The sequence below is a fragment of the Caretta caretta genome, chromosome 3 (genome assembly GCF_965140235.1).
Source record: "Caretta caretta isolate rCarCar2 chromosome 3, rCarCar1.hap1, whole genome shotgun sequence".
NCBI lineage: Eukaryota > Metazoa > Chordata > Testudines > Cheloniidae > Caretta > Caretta caretta.
The window spans coordinates 140,017,352-140,042,232 of NC_134208.1; the positions used below are offsets into that span (position 1 = coordinate 140,017,352).

A 24,881-nucleotide genomic window follows, 5' to 3' on the forward strand; every position below is an offset into this window, starting at 1 on the left:
CTTTACTATAGTTTCAACCAATTTGCCTGATATTGAAGTTAGGCTTACAGGTCTGTAATTGCCAGGATTGCCTCTGGAGTCTTTTTTAAAATTGGCACTACATTAGCTATCCTCCAGTCTTCTGGTACAGAAGCTGATTTAAGCAATAGGTTACATACCACATTTAGTAGTTCTGCAATTTTATATCTGAGTTCCTTCTGAACTCTTGGGTGAATGCCATCTGGTCCAGGATGACATATAACTGTTTAATATATCAGTTTGTTCCCAAACCTCCTCTAATGACATCTGAGTCTGGGACAGTTCCTCAGACTTGCCACTTAAAAAGAATGGGAATCTTCCTCATATCCTGTGCAGTGAAGACTGAAGCAAAGAATTCATGTAGCTTCTCCGCAATGGCCCTGTCTTCCTTGAGTGTTCCTTTGAATTTCCATTTAACTAGCTTTCTCATTTTTGCGTAGTTCCACTTTCTGAGGTTAAATGCTACTGTGGTGGGTTTCCTTGTTATTTCCCCCCCATAAGGATGTTAAATTTAATTACATCATGGTCGCTATTACCTAGCAGTTCAGCTATATTCACCTCTTGGACCAGACCCTGTGATCCATTTAGGACTAAATATTTATGGTAAATTATGGCTCAAGTGCTAAATGTGTACATTTGCAATTACCTCCTCTTTGGCATACACAGATCACATACACTGAGGCAGTTTCCATTGATTCCCATATTGTCACTAAACTTCCAACTTACAGTATAACTTTCTGTAAAGTACCATCCTGAAGTCCATGCAAGGAAAATTACTGCAACTCATTTATAAATAAAATAAAATAGAATAAAGATTTTTTTCTGAAGTGATGGTAAAGGAGCACATTTTGATGTATATGATACATTTTAAAAATGGCTAGATGGCTTTGTTATGTGCTTTTCCAAAAAGTGATGCAGCTTTGGGCAAACAGGTGGTCTTCTAAAAAAGACACTTCTGTTTTTCAAGATAGGTAAAATTTTAAGGCTCCAGATCTATGGGTATCTAGATAAAAGTTAGATCAACCTTTGGCTGCTCTGCTTTACGCCAGGGACTAGACTGGACCCTGAGCAGCTGCCCTATCTGGGGACTGCATAGGTGATGTAAAGCTAGCCTCCAGACAGTGTACACTTAGGCAATCTGTAGTGTATAAGCCGTTACATTTTAAAAGCAGTATATCTATCTACTTATCTCAAAGGGGATGCATATGACAATTAGTGAAACATAAATAAATAAATAAAAATATAAATTGACAAATGCATACAATCCCATTTGAGATACCAAGTAGATATATACATGTCATCCTTAAGGCCCCATCAGATGACTTAGGGTGAGAGAACCATTCAGCTTCACTTGGGAAACAAGTTAGGGTTTTAATCATTTTTCTCCAAAATACCCCTGTAACAATGATGCTGTAATAATGAAGGCGATGCCATTAGGTTAAACTATTACTGAAACCTGTAAATAGCAACACAGGGCACTTGCCTTTCTATTAGATACACACAAAATCAGTCTACTATTTAGTATAATATTTAAAGGCATTTGTTTCCCATTGCTCGAGCGGGGCTGTGAATGCTCATTCCAAATCATTTAGTAATAGTTTTTAGGTAAGGCTCTTTTACTATCACACTCAACATACTACTGGCATATTTGATTTTATTTATGTAACTAAGTTGATACTCTTACTACCCTATTGTATATCCCCATGGCACGTTTGCAGGAGAGATGATTCAGCTCAACAGGTTTACCTAGTGAAACATTTTAAATAACTAAATATGAAACATATGGTTCCATCTTTAGAGTGGACTAAAGCCAGGAACAGCAGCTGTCACTAATATAGTACAGTGAGATATGATGTCCCAAAAAAGGCGGAAAAAAATATACTGTAATTTCCAAGAATCTTTGGGACTATGGAATATAATTTGAAAAGAGGGCCACACTGAGCATTTAATTACTTTTAAATTAAACTGCCCTTTCTGCCATGGTGCCCAGAAAACATGGTAACTTTTCAATAACATTTATTAAGTAGCACAAGGTTTCACTCTATGGGCTGTCAAAGACATCCTGAAGTTATCTGGAGGTTTCGGCAGGAAGGAAAGCTGACTGTAGGGAGTAGGAAGGTGTGACAGTCTATCTGATTTTAGTACGGTGGCGGGACGGGTGGGGCTATTCTGATAACGACTTGTCGCTGGTTTATTCTGGAATCCAGACCAGGTGAGACTCATTAGCTCCACTCAGCAGACCAAAAGGATTTGTACCCCTTACTCAGTTTCTGGGAATAGGGAGGATGTGCATCTGAGAGCAGAAAGGCTGGGAGCTTTTCAGAGAGGGGAGTATGTAGGGGGCAACAAGAAGGATGTATAGGTGGTAAACCTAGAGGTGGAAATGGGGAGGTGGTGGGGCTGTCAGGGAAGGATGCCTTACAGTTGAGGAGGGAAATTTATATCTGAGAGGGGAGGGAGTACAGAGCTTCTTGGGAGGAGTTGTTGGGGATGGGAAAGATTTTTCTTGATTGTCTTGTTTAAGTTGAACAAAATTCTCCCTGCTGATTCTCCCTATGCAATGCTTAGTGTGATTGCACCTATGATCTAGCCACTTAGAGTTAGCACATTAGCTGAATGGTCATGTGGTTAAGGTACAGTATGGGGACTTGGGAGAACTGGGTTTCATTCACAGACTTCCTGTGTGACCTTGTCCCAAGTCCCATAGCCTCTGTCTGCCTTAGCTTCCCTTCTGTAACATGATGGGTCTAATGCCTCTCAAACGCACAGGGTGGTTGTGAGGCTAAATTCATTAATGTTCACAAAATGCTCTGATACTGTGCTAATAAGACCCAGATAAGTACCTAAGCTGATCTGGTGCGGAGTGGTAACACAATGGTCAGTCTATTGTATGTAGCCATGGTTCTGAGTGGGTTTGTACATGTAAAAGATGGAGAAGCCCACCTGCTTTTCCGCTAGGGAACAGCACTGTGATAAGACTCAAGAGGCAGGATCCTCACAAGGGAAAGAAAGCCTCTGTTTTTTCTCTCTCTCTCTCCTTGAGACTATAGGCCTTTGTTCTTTGTTGTTCTCAGTCTAAAGGAGAAGTGACTTCACACTGAAAGTGCGTGTTTTGCTTTTTGTGCCAGGAAATCCTTAGTTAACAATTTTGACATTTGCATGTCCATAATTAGCGAGCATTGTTAACAGTCCATCTCCTCTGTCTCTCTGACTCCAGCCTGCTTATCTTTTCAAACAGGAGGCGTAGAAAGATTTGTAGAGGAATATTACAGGGAGAACGCACTTGTTAGAATTCATGGCTGTTTCATGCTGGTGGATTCTCTTGTCCCAGGCGCAGGGCTGGTCTAGATCAGTGGTTCACAAACCGCAGGCTGCTTGCAGCCCAATCAGCACACAGCTGCGGCCCATGTGACATCCTCAGGGCCATACAGGTAGTATATATATTGTGTGGATGTGGCCCACATAGCGAGCTGCATATGTGACCCACAATGGTAAATAGGTTGAGAACCACAGGTTTAACTAATACTTAGTCCTGCCTTGAGTGCAGGGGACTGGACTAGAAGACCTTTTGAGGCCCCTTCCAATTTTATGATTCTATGAGTCAGCAATGTGATGCTGTTGCAAAAAAAGCAAATGCAAATTAAAGATGCATTAACAGAGGCATAGATGGCAAATCACAGGAGGTGATAGTACCACTCTACTCGGGGCTGGGTAGGCCTCAGCTGGAGTACTGTGTCCAATTTTGGTCACCAATGTATAGAAAGGATGCAGAGAAACCGGAGAGGATTCAGAGGCGAGAGACAAAGATGATCAAAGGGATGGAATGCAAGACATATGAGCAAAGGCTGAAGTAACTGGGTGTGTTTAGTTTGGAAAAGAGGCGATTAAGTGGGGGATATGATATCAGTCTTCAGATTCTTAAAAGGCTGCCATAAAAAAAGATGGAGAAAAGTTGGAAGGACAAGAGGCCATGGTTTCAAACTACACTTTAGCAGATTTAGATTAAATCTCAGGAAAAACTTCCTAACTGTAAGAAGAGTAGGACAGTGGAACAGACTGCCAAGGGAGATTGTGGAAGCTTCTTCATTGGAGATTTTCAAAAGGAGTCTGGATAGCCTTCTGTCTTGGATAGTTTAGCCATAGCAAATCCTGCATCTTAGCAGGGGTTTAGACTCGATGACCCTTGTGGTCCCTTCTAACCCTATGATTCTAAAACAATATCTCATTGAAACTATAGAGGGTAAAGTGAGTGAGTATCTTGTTAGCACGTGCAATTCAGGACTATGGATAAATACAATAGAATTGTGTGCTCATTTTCTTGATTTTCCCCCCTTATATTTCTTTCCTTCTCACTTTTCCCACTCCACCTCCCATTCTCTTCTTTCTGTCTCCATGCCATTTGCTGTACAGGTACTGTGGCCTAGTGGAGTAAACACAACCCTAGAAGCCAGGAATTCTGGAACTGTAAGCATAGCTCTGCCACTGACTCACCATGTGACCTTGGGCAAGTCATGTAAAAACTGTGTCCCAAATCTGTAAAATGCCTATGATGACTAATGGCCTAATCTTGATATAGCATCTGAAGAGCCAAAGCTTTATAAAACAGCCAAGTAGCTCCTTTTTCTTTTGCATGTGGCAACTCTATGATGTTGGTTGGGAAATGCTGGCATTTTTATGGCACCCACCACTCTTGCTTACCACACAGGAGTGTCGAGACTTAATTAGTCAGTGATGATAAAGAGCTTTTGGCATCATAGAAGTGCAAAGTATTATATGCCCTATATTATAATGCTCTGATGCTGCACAGTCAGCAGAGAGGGAAGGGAAGAACTAAAAACACCCCTTCTAGATCTGTGCTACTGCTGCTGGCCTTGAGGATTAGCCTTTTCTCTTGACTCGGGCTAAGACTAAAAGTACTACCAGGTCTACCTAAGAGCAGGAAGTAATGAATTGCCCCCTCCATCCCCTGTAGGGCACCTACTGGCACTGAATTCAGTAAACAGATAACATCAGGTACACTTAAGCAATGCATTAGAGACAATGGCCAGCTGATATAGAGCAATCCAGTAGGCCATAACAGAACCAACACTGGTAAACCGAAGCATTCAGAAATCACAAGATTTGCTTAGAAAACATGGGGTTATAAAAAAAATGTCAACTCTCATGTAATCACTTGGTTCCAGGAGCTAGGGCTTTAAGAAAAATACTAACTATTGTCAGGTTTCAGAGTAGCAGCCGTGTTAGTCTGTATCCATAAAAAGAAAAGGAGGACTCGTGGCACCTAAGAGACTAACAAATTTATTAGAGCATAAGCTTTCGTGAGCTACAGCTCACTTCATCAGATGCATACAGTGGAAAATATAGTGTACAACAGTCTGTATGGTAACACCCATTTCATGTTCTCTGTGTATATAAAAGCCTCCCACTATATTTTCCACTGTATGCATCCAATGAAGTGAGCTGTAGCTCACGAAAGCTTATGCTCTAATAAATTTGTTAGTCTCTAAAGTGCCACAAGTCCTCCTTTTCTTTTTACTAACTATTGTGGTGCCCACAATAAAATCATGAGAGTTGGCAGCACTGCAAAACACACAACCAAAGTAAATCATAACAAAGATGGAAACATTTAATGAATAATCATGCATGTTCCCTTTGTGGGCTCTCTGCCTCTGAGCCGTTGGATGTTGCCACTGGCCCTTACAGCCTATTCTAGCTACTGGCTTGTTCAGCTGGCGGAGATGCATGAATGCAAGGAAATAAACTAAACCGATTTGTGGTGACTCTGCTCCTTAATCAGTAATATAAGAGGGAAAATAATTGCTTTGTGGAAAAATGGAAAAGGGAAAAAAATAATAGAAAAGTAGATGTTTTTCTCAAGCTACTTATAGGCTGTTACAAACAACAGAATATTATTAGTCAATTGAAAATGGTGGAATAGTACTAGACAGGCTTATTTTTTTTAACAGAAGTGGCTGAAAACAGATTAGATATCTGTGTTGCTCGTGAACCTGTTACCCTCGTCTGTTGTCACGTAGAATATTAACAGCTTGGTACATCTCAGCAGAAGTTATTCTGCTCATTGTTTTTGTTTCTTTTAAACGCTTTAAGAATCCAGATAACTGGGTTCTAGGACACCAGAGATTATCAAATGACTAGTAAGCCTCACTTTCAGTAAGTGTGAACTCTTGCCTATTTTCATTCCTCTCTAAATTAGTTGCTGCGCTGTAGGGGGTACAGTAGCTGAGCATGAAAAAAAGAACTGAGTTTCTGATACCAGTCAAGAGGGAAGGATCTCTCTCCAGGGCAACCTCTTGTGTGACAGGGTTATTTAGTCTCAGGCTTTGTCTACACTTGGAGCACTTTACCAGTATAGGTATACCTGTATACTATACTGGCAAAGTGCTCTTGGTGTTGATGCAGCTATGCCAGTAAAGCAGGGCTTTTACCAGTATAGTAAAACCACACACCATGAGCGAAACAAGAGAGATCAGTAAAAGTGCAGCTTGGCCAGTATAGCTCTGTCTACCCTAGGGGCTTCTGCTGGCACAACCATGTCTGTCAGGGATCGCACCTCTTCACACCCCCAAACTGATGTAGCTATGCCGGCAGAAGTCTGGAGTGTAATCATAGCCTCATGTAAGCCTTGTCTACAGACTGAAGAAGGGTGGATTTTTAAAAACACGTTAGCTAATGCATTTTGATTGCGTACGGTGTAAACATGGCTTTAGTGCTTAATGTAGTCAGGGTTTAACACCTTTAACAATGTATTGGCTGGTTGTAGTCTACACATATTCCTCCCAGGGTGGACCACAACCAGACGATGTTTTTAAAGGTGTTAGCACCTAGTTATACAGGGCTTAAGGGTTGTGTTAGCTAACGTTCTGAACATGTTTTTAAACATTTTTTAAAACACTGTCACAGGATGGCTGACCCTTTTAAGGAAAGTCCGGGGCCAGTCTACCTGTGACAGGCTATCGGATGAGCAAGATGGATTTGTCATAGGTAATCTGGGCCCTGACCCCTCTTAAAGGGGCCAGCCACACTATGATATACACCTTTTTTTCTAATCTAGACCAGGCCCGAGGGCGGTACAAATACACTAGAGGCAGTAGGGTGATCCCTGGATGTGAGCTCCTAAACTACTAAGTTCCATAGACTTACAACACTTAAAAATTACTCTTCAGCCTCCCAGTAAGAAAGAAAAAAAGTGCTGAGGGATCAATAATAAGAATGTCGACAGGAGCTCTGTGTGCCTTATGAAAAAATTCACAACGGGTGGAGGTCAGTTATTGCATGGAATTCTTTAGCCTTTGCATTTAACTCTGCTTTCTGTTTATTTTTTTTTAACTATGTGAACATTGTCTCTGTTAGCAAATAGCTACTATATCGGCAAAGAGATTAGAGAAGAAATTCCTTAATTTGTGTACTACCCTCTGCAAAAACGGATTTATTTAACCAGAGATTAAATCCAGATGTGAAGCAAACATGAGGACGAATAAGGCAGCATTTGACATTGGTTACTCCTTTGTAAAATTCCATGACGTCAATGGAATGTTGTTGAGGGGGGCGATCCCAGCCCTTCAGGAGCTGCCTCGTGCCATTGTAGCAATCGGAGTTATAAAATGATGCAATCAAAAGTTCTGATGTGATGTAACTGAGGGTCTTAGAAGAAAGCTACGGGACAATGCTTTTTAAAATCCAACGTTGCTGAAAACCCCAAACATTTCTTTGCCAACTTCAAACCAGCACTGGGTTCTTTCATTGCTTCATAAATACAGCCAACAGTATTTATTATTTACTGAGCACAGTACACATGCAGAGGAATACACAGACCCATCCCAAGGATCTTAGGGTCTAAAGGTCTGATCCTGGACACACTGATTACTCAATGTCATGCTTATTACTAAATGTAATGCCAAGGAAGTCAGTGGATATGTCTACACTGCAATTGGGTGTGTGATGGCAGTATATATAGACATATCCACCCTATCTTTAACCTAGCTATCTTGGGTACAATAAGTGGCAGCCTGGGCACTACAAGCCCACCCAGGACCCTATTCAGGCCCATGCTATTCTGTGCTGTGTGACTGTGAGTACCTGAGCTAGCTAGATTAAAGCTAGTGTAGATATGTTTATAAGTACTGCAGTCAAACACTACCACCAGTTCCTGTGCAGACTTACCCACTGGATTTGGTAGCAAGGTTTTGCAAGATTAGACCCTTAATCAGGGCTGCATGGAGATTCTGGGGGGGCTTGGGGCATAATGTAAAACTGAGGCTCCAGAAGGTGGGAGTTGGAGAGTGAGCTTGCCCTGTGCTCATCCTACAGTGGTGACACCTATCCTGTGGTGCTGAGCCTGGCTTCCTACTCCAGGCAATGCAACCCAGTCATGCATGAGGTTGCAGCACCATTCAAATTTGGCTTGAACACCTCCAAAGCCTGAATGGCCCCGTGACCCCATATGCCAGGTTGCAATGCCACTCACTCAAATTCCATGGGTTTGGGGCCCTCTGGAACAGGGGCCCTGGAGCAGACTTCCCTTTTGTTCCCACCCCACTCGCAGTGGCCCTGCCCTTAATCAGAAGTAGACAACACAATGCAATTCACACATATGGCATCAAATGAAGGTCCAGCGTCAAGGGGGTTCAATCTTTTTAAAAATTCCTTTGCCTTTGAGAACTTCCAGAGTGGTGGATTAACAGTAATTAATACAGCCTCAAAGCCGCTCTGCAGGCAAGGTAAATATTACTTTACCCATCTCTTCATTTTGCAGATAACCTGAGGCATAGAGAGGTCAACGGCCTCTCAATGACCTCGGTATAATTCTACCGAGGCATAGAAGTACTACAAGGTTGGGCACACGGTACAAGAACCTAAACCAGCAGTTGTCAAAGCTCTGTCTATTTGTTGGCCTGCACAGCGTTGACTGATCACATAGGGGTTTCTCTTGTCCTTATTTTCAGCTAAGAAAGTGCATTGTAAGAAACTAAGCATACATCAATGCCTTTCCTAATAGTGCAGTTTAAGCAATTGCCCTTGTTACCTAGAGGATGTTGGGGGGGAGTTGGTTCCTGCAATTGTGAATGGGTAGGAGGAGGCCCAGGAGGCATGTTCTCCACTAAGGTATGGTAGGCAAAGGAAAATCCCAGACCTAGACAGAACAGAATTGAGTTTAGAGGCATTGGTTCTGATTTCTAGTGGGGTGAAAAGCAGAATTAGGCGTCGAGTCTTGAGGTAATTTATAATGAGAGTAAACCTGTCGACACACAGTGCTATGGGCTGTATGCTCTAGCTTTGTTATCCTGTAGCAGGGTCACATGCACTGTTGTGCCAATGTGAAGAAGTTAATGGCAAGCACAGTAATGTGTGTTTAAGAGGACATGGGCCTCATTGTCCTTTGAAAGAGAAATGTCAGACTTGCTTGAGTGTTTATAACTGTGCTGTCCTTTAGTGGTGATAATGCTAATGAAGATGGTTCTTTGGCTTAAGTAGTAGAGGGTTTTGTTTTGCCCCTGCTATCAAAATGTGGAGGGCATGCAAGGGAAGCGGTTGACAGCCACAAAGTCAGTATGGTTTCAGCATCACTATCTCACACACCTTTCTAGGTGTACTCTGCCTCTAATTATTACTTGAGATGTCCGATTGCATTTTCCTCCTACTCAAAGTCAAGAGAAGAGTTTATGAAGGAAAACTTTCACACCCATTTGGTCTGCAATCCCATAGCACTTCCTATACACCTAGAGTTTCACACCATTGGCATTGGCTGAAATCTCCCATCTTTATCCTTTTGTGTGATGTACTGTGCACTGGCTGGCTGCTTCCACCCCAGAGGTTGCTGCATTTCAGTTTTGGTAGCGTGTGTGTGCGCACGCGCATGTGTGTTTGTTTCTGTATAGTTTGCAAAGTTCTTTCAAAATTCCTGTGGGAAGGAGCCTGGCACGAGGAGAATAGAACAGCCTGCAGGGGTCCCCTGACAGAGTTCTCAATGAATCATTTAATCACGTAAGTGGAATTTGCTCCTCCTTGGAATATACAAACCCCATGATCAACCAGGAAATGCAGAAGGCCAGGACTCACTATGAGAAGACTCTGTCTTTCCTTCCCAGCTCAGGGAATCCCGGAGGCTTTCCTCAGCTCTCCAACAGCACGGAGACACAACCCCAAGCCACTGCTCTTCCCAGGACCCCTTTGAAGGGATTTTCCCCAGTATAAAGAAGGCTTCAGAGGAGTCATTGCAACCTGAGTCTGCATTAATGCTTTGCTGGCTTGTCTGCAGCACTTTGTGGGGAGATGGTATTGATGAAGAACATCTCTGCCAGCAGGGCCCCATCCCCAGCTGCTGATCGATCTGTTGCAGCATGGAAGAGAGACATGTGAAGTATCATCTTTGCAAGGTTAATATTGGCCAGAACTTGGGACTAAATGACAGGGGATGGATCAGTCGACAGTTAGCCTCTTCTGTTCATTCCCTCTGAAGCACCTCGCATTGGCCACTGTCAGAAGACAGGATATTGGATTAAATGGACCATTGGTCTGAGCCAGTATGGCCATTCTTATGTTCTTACTCTCTCTGCTCCTACCCTCTTTCATTGTATCCCTATAGTATGACTACCGCTTTATGTAGCATGGTTGTTAACAAATTGCTTCATTTTACTAATGGAAAGAAGGTCATAATACACAGCCAGAGCAAAGGGTGTATGTGTGTAGTTTATATGTAACAAAAACATACTTCAGCTCGGTGCAAAGTTACCAGAATGCCTCTGTCTGCATTCTGAAAATTATGAGAAATGCCTTGAATAGAATCCACTGTGTTTTTTCTTTCAATCATGCCTAGCCTGTTCCCAGAACATATTTCAAATCTTTATAGTGATCACAAGCTCTGGTAATTCTCAAGTCAGCAAATGTTCTTTTTTTTTTTTTTAATTAAGTCATTTTTTCCTTCACATCAAACGTATCAAGTTATTTATGTTTCTCGTCTGAAAAACCAGTAAAGCAGCAGAAACAAAAAGGGAACCAAATTGAGGTTGGATGTGTATCCCATGGGAAAAAAATAGCAAGTTGAACTGGCAATCAAGCTACTTGGCAAAAGTATGCTTTACAGATAAATATTCCATAAAGTTAAGCACAAATCCTTGATGTTTGCCACATTGTTTTGCCTTTTCCTTTGTTCGCCTGCTGGGGGTATGTGCATCTTCCCATGTACAATAACACTGTTATCCTGGCTCTGCAGTTGTCTCCCTTGATGGCTGCAAGCAAGTCCTTTATGTTCAGATCTTCAAAGGTATTCAGGAGCCTAACTGCCATCAGGCAATCTTTAGGAGTTAGGTGCTTAAAGACCTTTGAGGCTCTGTGTCTTAGTGCATGATCCAACTCTTATCAGAATCTGTTCATTTATTTCAAGGGGCTTTGGATCAAGCCCTTTCACCTGTCTGAGGGTGAGATGGTGGTTCTCAGACAAGAAGGATGGGGGTTAGGGTGGTAGCCTGGGTGGAGAGCCAGTGCAAAATCCCTGCTTTGCTGTAGGCTTTCTGTATGACCTTGGGCAGTGATTTAGAACTTGCCTCCGGATGGACTCTCAGGAAAGTTAGTTAATCCAAATTAACTAAAGGTGTGAATTTAAAGCAGATTAAACCCCTATGTGGAGACACTCATTCACAATTAAAATGGCCTTAATTTGGTTTAGTTTAATTCATTTCCAAAATGATATTAATTTCCAAAATTCAATGGTGTTTTACTAATCAACTTTAAATTCACTCCTTCAGTTAACTCAAATTAATTCTCTGGAGTGTCCCTATGTAGATAAGCCCCCAGTCTCTCTCTGCCTTAGTTCCCTACCTGTGAAAGGGGGATCAGAGTTCCCTACCTCACAGGGATGTTGTGAGGGTAAATACATTAAAGAGTGTGAGTTGCTTAGATACTATGGTGATAGGGGTCATATAAATTAAGTATCTTAGATTTGAACGGCAAATAGAGATGGGCCTGAACCAGAATATCAGATCTTACTGCCCTAGAAATTTGGAGGAGTCTGAATGCAGATTCAAACTCTGGCCCAGATCCTCAAAAGGTATTTAGGCACCTCACCCAATCAATAGGAATTAGGTGCTTAAATACCTTTGAGCACGTGGGTCTTTGTGGTTCAGGCTCAAGCTGAATTGCAATAACAGCTACTGTTCAGATCATGCAAGCTATTGTTACACTACAGGCCTAGCTATGTTTTAGGTGTAGACCAGGCCATGGCATAGCAGCTAAAGACTATTAATAAATATAGTGCCATCTGTGTATTCACACACACTGAACATGGCCCCATCCCAAAGAAATATGGGGAGCAAGCGTTAGTGCGTGTGTGTGAGGGTGGAATTAAAGGTTAATCTAGACCCTCCTGCCTCTCGGGAACATGAAATATTTCTCCCTAGGCTCCTCTTGACATTTTGGACAGGTTTATAACAAAGCAAATATCATTTTGAATAGTGAGATTATCTTGGTAACCCCTGTGATAATTAGGTTATTGCTGACAGTCTAGACAGAGCAGCTATGGCTGGGGAAGGCTGGTGACCCTGACTTCCCTGTGGTATAACAGCTGCTTTTCCTATTAATGGTTGTTTTATTTTGTTGGTGACTAATGCATCAAGCCACTGGAAAATGGGTTTCTCTCCCTCAGCCAGTCAGCATTCAAATATGCAGCCCCTATCACTATCTGGCTATTAATTTTGCCAAGAGAGGCAGCTTTTTTTTTTTTGGATCAGGCACAGAACATGTTAGCATCCATCCCTGACACGAGGGCTTTACATTCTCAGCATGAGGACCAAGGCTTCTTGTGAAGGCGTGCCAGCACTAGGAATAGAATGTTCTTCACTCAGCGGGTCTGGCTGTCAGCACTCTCGCATGTGTTTTTCCCATTTGCAGAGCTCCCTTTTTGTTCCGGCAAAGGCTATCTGCACCCGCCATCTGTTTCTCTTGTAACTCCTCTGTGTGAGCTGATGGCTGCATTAGTGATGTCACGCTGTAGCTCACGCTTTCCACTCCTCCACACATGAAGAATCAGTGGCTGCAGCTGCTGGGTGGGAGTGTTGATGTGCCAGTTTACATACATCCACTGCTTGCCCACTGGCAGGCAGAGTTAAAGAAGTCCCTGAAGATCTGTGGGGCAGCTGGGTAAGGCTCTGGCTCTGCTCTTGTGAATTGGAAACAAGCAGAGGTTTATTTGCCATCAAATAAGTTTTGGCAGATGGACCTCATTCATTATGCCTGGTCTCAATGTCAAAGTAAGTCAACAGCCATTACACCATTCCCACCGTATGATGGGCTTGGGTTAGAAGTCCAGTCATGATCCAGGCTGTGCAGTTCCATTCAAAATAGAAGTAGGAACGTGCTCTTGATCTTCAGAGTATTAGTGAAGATAAACACCACCAGCCAAGCCCACCCTGCAACAAATCACAAGCAACCTCATAAAGACCCCACCGGACATTATGTAAGTGTGGAACGTTCTCAACAGCCCCTCCCGACTGATCTGGAAATTCCATGTGCAGTTGAAAGGAAATGCTCCCTCCTTGGGGGCAGAACTAAGGGAGGGAAGGGGATAGAGACTGTGCTGATTTTCTGCACCCTGGATTGGCCAATTCCCAACGGGCTTCAGAGGCCACACTACACTGCTGCTAACCAGTTGTGTAACATATATAAGTTACCTTGCATGAGACAGAAGGAGCCTTATGTATCCACATGCATAAGGATACCAGCTGGGAAACAAAAGAGGCTAAAAGGGAGCAAAGTTTTAAGGTTGTGACTATAAAGAGGGGACGCTTGAGTGGCTAGCGCTAATTGAAACGATCAGTTCTCCTTCTAAATTAAGATGAGATTATTGTTAATATGGAACCCAACAGGTTGCTTGGCACTTTACAGACGCAGAGGAAGGTATGGCACTTGCTCTAAAGGAACTTGTGCTCTTATTAAGCAACATACAAAGGCTTGGGAAGAAGAGCAGATCCAAACAACCTTTCAGAAAAGCCCTACAGAATGTAATAGAAACTGATCACAGATCAATAGGTGTTTGAATTATCCTGTAGGACTTAATTGTATCCCAAGTATAGAATTCTATAAAATTGTTCAAAAACTAAGGAAAGCGAATGGGATCCTTTAAAATTCCTTTAAAAACCTGTTGCACTTCTGTTAAACTCTGTTGGTTTCATCCCTATTAATTCCTGAGCTACTTTGTTATCAGGAGATAAAGCAATGTGTTTCAACAGTGAGGATTAGCTCTTGTTTTGTTCATTCTCTGATTTTTATGTGGAGTTCCAAAGAGATTACAATCAATCATATCAACCTAAAAAAATAATGAAAATACTTATTTGAGTAGGAGGTAGGAAACAGGAGAACAATCTGCTTCCTACTGTGTTAACAGTTCTATTTTCTCTCCTCTTATTGTCAATGGATTTGAAGCCATAATTGCCTGGAATCAGTTAAAAAAAAACTTTAAAAAACCTGGCTACCTGCAAAGCTTTAAATAGAAGTTTAATATCTCCATCCATCCATCCATTCATTCAATTTATTTCACTCACAAAACTTTTACAAGCAATTTTAAAATTCAACTGGTTTGGCAAGCTCCCGCTGGTGCTTACCTGCCAACCCCTAAATTGAGATTATCAGCTGTGCCTTGCAGTCCCAGATAACAATTCACATGAAGCATCATTCCAGTACCGTTTTGAGGTGTTTGCATGATGTCAGCTCTTGCAAGGCAGATAGAAAAAGCTGAACTTTGCTCATAGCAGCTTTCCAACCATTTTTAAATTTCAAATACATTTCTGGCATTGTATTACATTCTCTTCTTTTCAAGTAGCCATTATCAAAAATAGATGGTAAACTCTTCAGAGCAAGGACCAAGCCCACGATGCTCAGAAATGACGTGATTTTGGGTGCTCATCTTTGGATACCTGAAAGAAGACTCCTGATTTTCAGAATGTGCAGCCCACCTACCGTCTGACCATCAGCCCCCTTTAAGTAGTCTCCAGTTGGGCACCCAGAAGGGAAGCACCCCAAATCACTATGGACTTTTGCAAATCTTGTGTGTGTTTGCCATGGAGTTCTCATCTTGAATGGCGCCTCTGGCCACTATTAAAATAATCAAAGTAGTTAACTCCCTGCAGGCTCCTTTCAGTCCCAAACTGCTTTTCTTTCTCTGCATTTATTAAGCTGGGATGGAGAGGATCTCGATACTGCCCCGATACTGCCTAGTAGCAGAGACTCCTTACTTCAAGGATAGTAGCTTACTTCTTTCTGAGTGTTTTAATGCTAATTTTAGGCGTAAGTAATTTCCTTAGAGTACATCTACACTGGAGCTGGAGGTGTAATTTCCAGCTCGTGTAGACATACATGTGCTAGCTTTGAATAAGCTAGTGTGTTAAAAATAGCAGTGTAGCCGGGGCAGCTTGGGTTAGCGGCTCCAAGGGCATTCCAAGGGGGCTGGTACTCGGGCGATTTGCCCATGCTGCCACAGCTTCAGTGCTATTTTTAGCATGCCAGTTAATTCAAAGCTAGCACATCTACATCACCGAAGCTGGAAATTACACCTCCAGCTCCAGTGCAGACGTGCCCTAAAACAGCTTCCTGCCAGAGCTGGATTTTGGGGTTATGCACAGGGCTGGTCATAAATTTTCTGTCAAGACTGTTTTTTTGACGGGAAACTGGGTTTTCAACTTAAACAAATTTTTTTTACAAAAAGTGTCTGCTTTCTGCCAAACATTGGACTTTTTTCCACTAAAAAACGGAATGCCCCCAAACCCAGCTATACTGGACAAAAATCATACATTTGTCAGTATTCAAATTGCTCCTGAAAAATGAAAATGTTCAGTAGAAAATGGAGACAAAAGCAATTTGTTTGTTTTTTTCTGTTGACAATCATGCATGTGGGACCAGCTGTAATTGTGAAACCTGTAGCTGAGGGGGCCCCCAATTTTGGGGACAGCTGTAATGTGCAACTGTGGCTGAATGTAACAGCCCTGTACTAGTCTCACTGCACTCTTCCCATTCCTCTCTGAAAGACCTTGCTGCCAAGCATCTTCCTCCCTGTGTCCTAAATGTCTGGCCTGGTTTCATTAACCTCTTGCTGGGACACCTGCTCACCCCATAGGCATCTGCCCCCTCCATTCCCAAAGTGCAGTTGTGTACGTTTCCCCTAGCAGCTAGTTTCACAAGTAGCTGTCTCACACCTGCTGTGTGACCCAATGTGCCAGCAGCCTTGCTGTTGATTAGTACAGAAAAGGAAGTCCTGTCTGCTCCAGCTATAGCTGAGAGGCACAAACTGCAGGAGGAACATAGCAGCAACAGCACCTGGACAGGAGTCAGTGGTAAGTAGCCCTCTAATGCTGTGTTGAGACTCTGGGCAGGGAGATGGAAGGTTAGCAAGGGAAGGTGAGAGGAGACCTGAGAAGTGGAGGGGAAAGGAAAAAACAAACATGTAAAGAAGGAAGGAAGAGAAAGTCTGAGGAGACCAGCATAAGGTAGGACTTGAAGCTTGGGCTTGGGTACAGATTAAAAAATATATATACCCAACCACATCTGGATGGGAGATAAGGGAAAATAACGGGGCACACTGAACAGGGTTGTGTGGAGTAAAAAGAGAGGAGAAAAGAGCAGCAGGCTGAGTTCCTTTGCAAAAAGAAAAGGAGTACTTGTGGCACCTTAGAGACTAACCAATTTATTTGAGCATGAGCTTTCACGAAAGCTCATGCTCAAATAAATTGGTTAGTCTCTAAGGTGCCACAAGTACTCCTTTTCTTTTTGCAAATACAGACTAACACGGCTGTTCCTCTGAAACCTGAGTTCCTTTGGTTTGCCTGTATAATCACCCTGTCCTCCTCCCATCTATTGTGAGATGGATTTAGAGTAGGAGGAGGTAAGAGGAGAAATATAAGAGAAGAAAAAGCCTTTTGTGTCCCTACTGATCAGGGAAATGAGTGTGAGGGAAAGAGAGAGTGGTTGATGCAGCAGAGTGATTTGTCAATTTTCCTGGCGTCTCCCTGTTAACAAGAGCAAATGTGATCTTGTTCTCAGAGTTGCTGCTGCATGTTTAGGCTTGGCAGAATTCGATTTAAAAAAAATAATTTGGATGGATAATATTGATATTTATTTTTAAGCATTTTTTCAATTTTTATCTATTTAAATTTTCACAGTTGTAGGATATTATGGGGGCCCAAACACTAGGGAGTGTCAGACAATAATTATTTAATGACAGATGTTGAGATTCAAAAAGTTAAAGCTTTATAACTATTAAAACACAAATTGCCAACATAACATGTCAAAATATAAAAAATAAATACAAAAAATAAATACCCTTAAATCACACTCTACTAAGTTACCAAGCAGCAGTTTTCTTTTTGTCCCTCTGTACATTTCAATTATTAATGGAAATATTTCCCCATCACTTTGTGTGTGTACGGCGAAACTGACACTTACCGCTATAATCTAACCTTTCCAAGCTTATGCGTGTTGCAAAGGAGAGACTCTCTTTCTGAGATGTGACTTTTGTTCTGTCTTCTGTTGTTGTTTCCCTTACTTTACATTAAGTCCTTGTCCTTCTGCCTGAAAGTAGTATGACTGTGCTTGGGATATTTATAACCAAACCACGGGACAACTGCAGGTGTACCCCCCACTTCCTCCTTCAACAGCCACCCCAGCTTTGGTGGACTTCAGGAAATGACATGATGCCTGTGGAGGTACCAAGCTCGCTGTATGTGCAGCCAATTCTATTAGGGAAGGGGTTCTTCCTATTGTCCGTCATGACATGAGATATCCCTGCCTGTCAGCACCATTAATGAGTGCAAGCAAGGAAAGGAGAAGGTGCCTCTATCAATTCAAAGCATTCTTCCACCTCCCAAATTGTGAGTATAGGTAAGAGATATACCAGGCTGGGGTAGGGAAGCCATGCCCCCTAGGAAAGCTGACCAACCACTCTCCGCTCCCGGTTGTCCTGCTAAGCAATCAGCATACACCAAGCCTGCAGCTTGCATGTCTCTGAAGGCGATATGTTGACTGCATAAAGGTCCTACTTTTCCTTAAAGGAAGCACATGGAAGATTTTAATTATCTTGATTGCCTAGTGGCAGGGCCCCAGTCTTCCTACTATTTCTGTGGAAGTTACTCATATACTGCAATGGCAGGACAGGGCCTCACCTGTTGAAAGAAAAATAAATCAGGGTCTGATTCTCTGCTGCCTTGCACTTAGTGTAGTCATTTATTCCTGTGAAGTCAGTGTAAAATGCTACCATGGGAGCATTTCATACCTACTTTGCAGAGGTGCAAATGACGATACAAAGTGCAAGGTATATATAGCCTCTTTTGGACATCAGCTAGAATCAGACGCTACCCCTCCATTTTGCTCATTATTCCAAAAGACTTAGCGAAGTACAGAGCTTCCACACCCCTGTCCGTCATGAGTGGCACTATTCATTACTACGAATGCTTTGAGTGTACAGTTGCCCTTTACGCAGTTGTGTGCTTTCCTGTGTAAGAACACCAGTGGTGCAGTTATTACATAACCCCATTTCCTGGGGCCTTTAAAAGGCTTCTGGGCAGGCAATTCCAGCCCTTATTTAGCACTTTCCTCAGAGAATTGCAGAGCGCTTGCAAACTGACAGGTAACTGTGATCCCTATTTTATGGATAAGGAAGTTGATCTGGTGCAAGGTGTGTGCCTCATGTATAATTTAATGCTGTAAGAGGCTGTAGCGAGGCGCAGCTGGGCCCGTCTTGCTTCTGCCCTCATGACCCAGTCAGGGACGCCTCAGGTTGATGCAATCACGAGTGTACTTTATTTATATCTATTTCCCACCACCATCCCCACCACCTTACTATCTATATACAGGATTTTACAGCCAGCCTTCACAAACAGCAGACCAGTACTATCAGCCTCTGGCCTTGGTCTCTCTCTTCTCCCTCGTCCCAGTCTTTATAGCCCCTGGCTAATTTGGCTAGCAGCTGTTGCTAGTTGCCAGGCAGGCACAGGTCTATTCAGCCAGCCCCAATCCATTCCCCTTAATTGGGGCTGACATGGCAGGGGGCTGTTCCAGAGCGGCCAGACATTTTGGCCCCAATCCAGCAAAGTACATCAGCCCATGAGGGGTTCTATGCTTAAGTGCTTTGGTGGGTTAGGGCCAAAATGCTCAGCACCTTACAGGAGGGAACCTGTAATTTGTGGCAAGGTCAATATTAGCATCCAAATTTTCTGTTTCTATTCCTAGGCTCAAGCCCCTTGTGTGCAAAGAACTCAAGTTCATAACCCCCCTCAGAAACAAGGGCAGATTTATAACTATAAAATGATACCCCAGTCTTTGCTCTCTACATTAAAATAGAAAAGTGTGGCGGTATTTACCTCCTATACATTCTAGCAATGGTGCCCTTCACTGCAATATCAGTGCACCTAAGTGTGTAATATCTTAGCTAAACATCAACTCTTTGAACAGCAGCTCTGTTGGAAGGAGCCCTGTGGTTAGCTGTTGCAGAGGTTGGTTCTGTAGCCAGCACAGCAGGCTGCTCTCTCACTTTGCCCCTTTCCTAGTTCGATTAAATGACTCCAATTCCCACCGTTCAGGGGAATACACAATTTATATTCAAGCCAAGGCCACATCATTACCAGGCTAAATGCAAGGGAGCTGGGTAATGAATCCCTCATGCTGGGTTCCTTACTGCAGGAAATTTTAAAACCTCTGCCTCTGAAGGTAGTTATGATTTTTTTATTCGTATTTGCTTTGACACATCCCAGGAGGGGCAGGTTGTTACTACCCAGTGACGTTGTATTAGTTCATGGGATTTTTAAGGTTCAGACAGGTTGTTAGCATACTTTATAATCATCTTTATGTGGTTCACGTTTTGTCTGAGGCTGTAACTCAGCCCAGTGTTAAGCCTCAGGCACCAAACAGCCTAAATGTCAACAAAAGCTAGATGACTCAGCACTTGCACCCCTGCCAGCCCAAAGATATCTGGCTGATGAAGTTATATAATCACCCCAACCCAATGCTTGGAGCATTTCCCTTTTTTATGGGCTATCACACACACACCCACCCACCCAACCAAAAAAAACAGGTGAGCCAAGCTCTTTTTAAACAGGCTAGAAGGCACAACAGTTCTGGATAGTGTAAACCTTCCTTTTGTCCCTACCCAGCCAAGAGAGCCTTGCCACTGCTCAGGAGTGCCCTCCGGCGTGCCTGCCGCACAGGTACCTTCCTAGCTCCCTGAGGGTCTGTAACAAAGGACTGCTTGAGCTCCATTAGAAATTATTTCCACTGTACCTTTATGAGTGCAAGTGAGAACAGTCCATGTAAGACTCTAGGATCCAGCACTATACTGGGTGTAGGTAATATATACACTGGGGGATATTGCTCTTTTCAGTGAGCCAGTTGGGTCAGTGATTTCTTTGACACTTCCTTTGTTTTGTGAGCTGTAATAACTCTTTCCGTGAGATAGCTATCAACTGGCAGTCTACTGCACTAGTATTAATTATAAAGGACTTGAACCTGCATCCAGCTCTGCCCCCAGAGTTCACAGGTACATCAGCACACAAGGACCCCTTTCTCCTGCCCCCCCCCCCCTCTTCAAATGTTTATTTGGAGGAAATCAAATATTCCCCCTTTCCAGCTGCAGTCCTCTTTTTCCTACCCTCTCCAAGCAAGCCTGTGCCTGTTCCATAGCAAAGTGGTTGCAATGCACTGTACTACCTGTCCACATAGCATGGAGGTTTCTACAGATTAAGGGGACATTACAATAGGTTTTGGGTGGCATGGGAACGATTGCTCTATTAAATTGACAAGGAGGATGTAGTTACCTTGGCAATAGTTACACCATATTCCCCCTCCCATCATCGGGGCAAAGGGCTTCAAACTGTAAATACATTTCTTAAATTTTCATTAGTATTTTCATTAGTATTCATACTCACATCCATTTAGTCAAATGGATTTTAAAGCACCACCTTTGAAAATAGTGCCTTACTAGTTTAAGAAAAGACATTGGGTAAGGCTGGAGACCCTATTCCAAGACACCACTGTTGTATTCAGCAGACTGCCATTTGATTAATTCAGAGTGCACGCTTAAGAATTCTACTCGCCTTAAGTTTGTGAGGTGTCCTGGAGGAAAGGGAGATTAGAGTGACACTGTTCTCCCCTTTAAGAAGGCCTCACCTAGCTGTTGCAAGATACAAAGCAAACTGCCTACTCAGCCTAGAGCAGAGTTCAAAAAGCAGAGTAGCTTAACCTCAAGCTAGAAATACTGTTACAACTGTAGAAAGTGCTGCATGGACACTCATGGAAGAGGACGTCCTGCTTAATATCCTATTTTGGACATGTAATTAGTATTTTAGGTAGATACGTGAACTCAGATGCTAGTCTAATCAACTAATTAAACAGACTCAGCCCAACAAACAGATCATACAGTAGCTTTCCCATCATATAGTTCAACAGGAATATTTCCATAAATAGCCACCTGTATAAAAAAAAAATCAATCAGTATGCTCTATGTTTTATATGTGGTGCTGTACAATCTAAGTTAGTGATGTGTAGCATGAAGTTACTCCACCATCTTTAAAGATTATGTGCACACAATCCACCATTTCAAGTTACTCTTTAAAACTACTGCTCTGATGCTTCAGGTGTACTCCACAACACTTTTCTATATATATACACACACATACACACTTCCTAGATTAATATTAACTTTCAACCTAGTCTTAAAAGTATCTTTATTTGATTGTTAGGCTCAGGCTTTAGAGTTCCCTTAAAAAGCAGTTACATAACTTAAACATTGACATTACAAAAAGGATTCTAAAGGTGCAGTTCAAAAAACCCACTAGTGTCTTTTCAAATATAAAATATATATATATATATCTCCAAGTTACTTATCTAGGAATAGAGCACCACCACTTCTGCATTAGTTGGTCCTGCCAACATCTGGGCCATTAACCCTCAGTACAGGGTTTAAGAGCCCATACTAGAAAGAGCATCTCTGATCTTCAAGTCACTGGCATAATCAGCTGCCTAGCAGCAGCAGCCGCCAGACATGCCCTTATGTTTTTAGGGGGCATTCCATAAGTTTCCCTTGGGCAGTGGGCAAGAGACATCCAAACATCTCCTGGGAAGCATATGTCATATATACAAAGCCATCTTCATCTTTGTAGTCCCTGTACACTTCAGCCAATGTCAGAGACATACTGGCCAGACTCTTGTTGTTCACCAGCAGGTAGAAAGCTTGTGTAGCATTTAGAGCCATTCTGCTTCTAGATTTAGGAGAAAGAAGGGGAAAGGATTATTTTCCCAATACAAGCTACTTTTGAGGAGTTCACTTTTTGGTCGTGTGTATTAATCACTTTGACAAATATAAGGACAGATATTGCAGTTGTGATAAACACATTTATCATCTTATACTTTAGAGATGAGCCACAATGCTTTGTAAATCAATATGGTTTAACATCAGTAGGCAATCATATAGGTAGATTTAAATCCAGTCTTATTGTCAAATCCATATTTTTCAAAGTCTGTGGCTTTTATGCAAGTCTCCCAAGTCAAATATTTGAAACAGAAAAGCTCTGAAATCAGGGCTTTGTTTACTCAATTGCAGTTGCTAAATACTAAGCAGAGAGCAGAAGTCTCTTCAGCACTGTTCTACATATGGTGCAAGATAGAGTATGGCTTTAAACCTTTATTTACAGACATATTCAAAGCTTCACTCAGTCTTGAGAGATTAGTCCCTCTCAGAGGGGCTCAGCTCCTAAGACAGTTAGGCCTGTTTGCCCATCCACCCACACATAGCCTCTTTGTACTTGATGGAATCCATTGTATTATATGTTTCAGAGTAGCAGCTGTATTAGTCTGTATCCACAAAAAGAAAAGGAGTACTTATGGCACCTTTGAGGCTAACAAATTTATTTGTTAGTCTAAGGTGCCACAAGTACTCCTCTTCTTCTCATTGTATTATATGGAGATCATAGGCTTTTTAAGGCAATGGTCTTTTAAAGACAGACATACTCTAGAATATACTTAAGAATTACAGGGGTAGAGAACTTCTTCCCTATAGAGCTTCTCAGCCAATGACCTCAGAGCAATTTACAGGCATTTTCTTCACACAGCCCACTTCTATCAGTTTACGCAGGTTCATAGCAAATCAGTAGCAGCACTGGGACTAAAATCTCAGAGGCCTGGTTACCAGTCAGCTCCCTTTTTATTTAAGTTCTCACCAGAGGCAAGCAGGACATGAATTAGTCAGAAACCCTATTTACTTAGGCTCATGGACAAACTTTGTGCTTCTATGCAGTCACTGATTTCACAAGAAGCTCTGAACAGGTTTGGAAAGAAAGCTTATCTTAAAAGAGCGAAAACATTGCAGGTTTTACCTCTGTTAGAGTCCTGCAGGCAAAAAGAAGGCCACTGACTAGATCTCTGTGCTTCCCACACACAGCACTCAATACAACCGAGCCCCCCCTTTGACAGAGTACTAGGCAGCCTGATTCAAATTAACATCTAGATTCCAGATCTTGCAAGCCACAGCATAAGAGCAGCCACCTTTGTAGAGGGCCAATTGCTATTCCAGGGTTTGCTACATACCTAATGATGGTTATAAACTGTGTCATGGTCAACTCCTGAGGAACAAGAAATTTTGTTTTGTCCAGTAGAGGAAGATATTTTTCTTTCTGATACCGTTCAACAATTACCTGTTTTTGCAGGAGTAAACAGATCACTTTTAAAGCAATTGAAAGTGTTTGTTTTTAAAGAAACAAAAAGTCTTCAATGGCTGAGCTTTAAACTTATTTAAGAAAGGCTTAAATACTAACATAGCAAACAGAACAGAGATATATTTACCGGGATTTTTGTTGGGAACTTTGCCCGAATTCCTGCTACTTCTTCCAGTCTAGTTGCTGTGCAAAAGAAAAAACAAATATTATACACATGCATTCCTCAACCTCCAATATAGCTTAGCTATGTACAATACCCAGATGACTTACCAAAACTCTTTCTCAGTTTAAAAGGTCTAACAGATTGGCTGCTATGCAGAGTTTGCATCTTCTTTACTAGAAGACTTTGTTACTAGGGCTTAACAATAACAAGCAGCTCCCAGTCCTCTACCACAGCTGAATTCAAACTGTGGGAAGTTGTTAAACTGAGCCCCTTATAAAGGCTTAGCTGTGACATCATGTTACTCCCTTACCCCACCCCCATTTCTCCCACACAGCAGGAGCGGATTCAACCTGGCTGCAGCTAGTTTACTAGGGAATGGTGGGGTCTGCCTGTTGGACAGAGAGAGGACTTCTGCCTGTGTTCTGTACCTGCAGAGGGCAGTGTACCTGTCCTGACAGGACATCCTGACACATTGTATATCCCATGTTATTTGTTTCACACCTTAAGTGTCAGAAGGCCTTTGGATCCCACTGTTCTTCAAGGGTCTCTACGTCATTCCAGTCTCTGCTCCGTTTGAGGACAGCTGCCTGTGACACCTGCCTAGACCCATTAAAAACATGTTGCCGAGAGGGGGCTACAAGAGAGCGACTGCAGGCACTTCTTCCTGGAGGGGCCCACTCATGAGGCTTCACCAGCACCCCCAAACCCCTGCCAGAAGAAGATGGGACAGGGCTGAGGCTTTGCTGTATGCATCATGCTGGTGTTATTACAATATGCTATACCTGTAGCAAACTGTCGTGTGAACAAAGTGCTGGGCCAACCTGCTTAGTCTCACTGGGTGAAATGAGGGGTTAATCAGTCATTTGCAGAGGCCTAGGCACAAAGGCCCAGATCTTCAGAGGTATTTAGGCTCCTAATTGACATTAATTTCAGTGGAAATTAAAATCAGTGAAAGTTAGGAGCCTAAATATGTTTGAGGATTTGGGCCAAAGGTCCTA

The 24,881-nt window shown here is 42.5% G+C and overlaps 1 protein-coding gene across 1 annotated transcript; it reads right to left on the reverse strand.

Annotated features, from left to right (window-relative positions):
* Nucleotides 1-21,314: 21,314 nt before the first annotated feature.
* Nucleotides 21,315-24,199, reverse strand: MAP1LC3C (microtubule associated protein 1 light chain 3 gamma). Its single transcript, XM_048846282.2, has 4 exons — nt 23,991-24,199; nt 23,848-23,903; nt 23,593-23,699; nt 21,315-22,268 (listed from the first exon to the last, which is right to left on the reverse strand). Exons 1-4 carry the CDS (start codon nt 24,046-24,048, stop codon nt 22,058-22,060), a joined length of 432 nt encoding a protein of 143 aa, XP_048702239.1. The 5' UTR covers nt 24,049-24,199; the 3' UTR covers nt 21,315-22,057.
* Nucleotides 24,200-24,881: the final 682 nt, after the last annotated feature.

What these genes read in the sequence shown, in the direction of transcription:
- MAP1LC3C (XM_048846282.2), bottom strand. Translation starts at nt 24,048, where the DNA reads ATGCAAACTCTGCATAGCAGCCAATCTGTTAGACCTTTTAAACTGAGA. An exon ending in AGTTCCCAACAAAAATCCCG is followed by an intron (nt 23,700 to 23,847) that starts GTAAATATATCT and finishes CTGCAAAAACAG; the next exon opens with GTAATTGTTGAACGGTATCA. An exon ending in CAGTTTATAACCATCATTAG is followed by an intron (nt 22,269 to 23,592) that starts GTATGTAGCAAA and finishes TCCTAAATCTAG; the next exon opens with AAGCAGAATGGCTCTAAATG.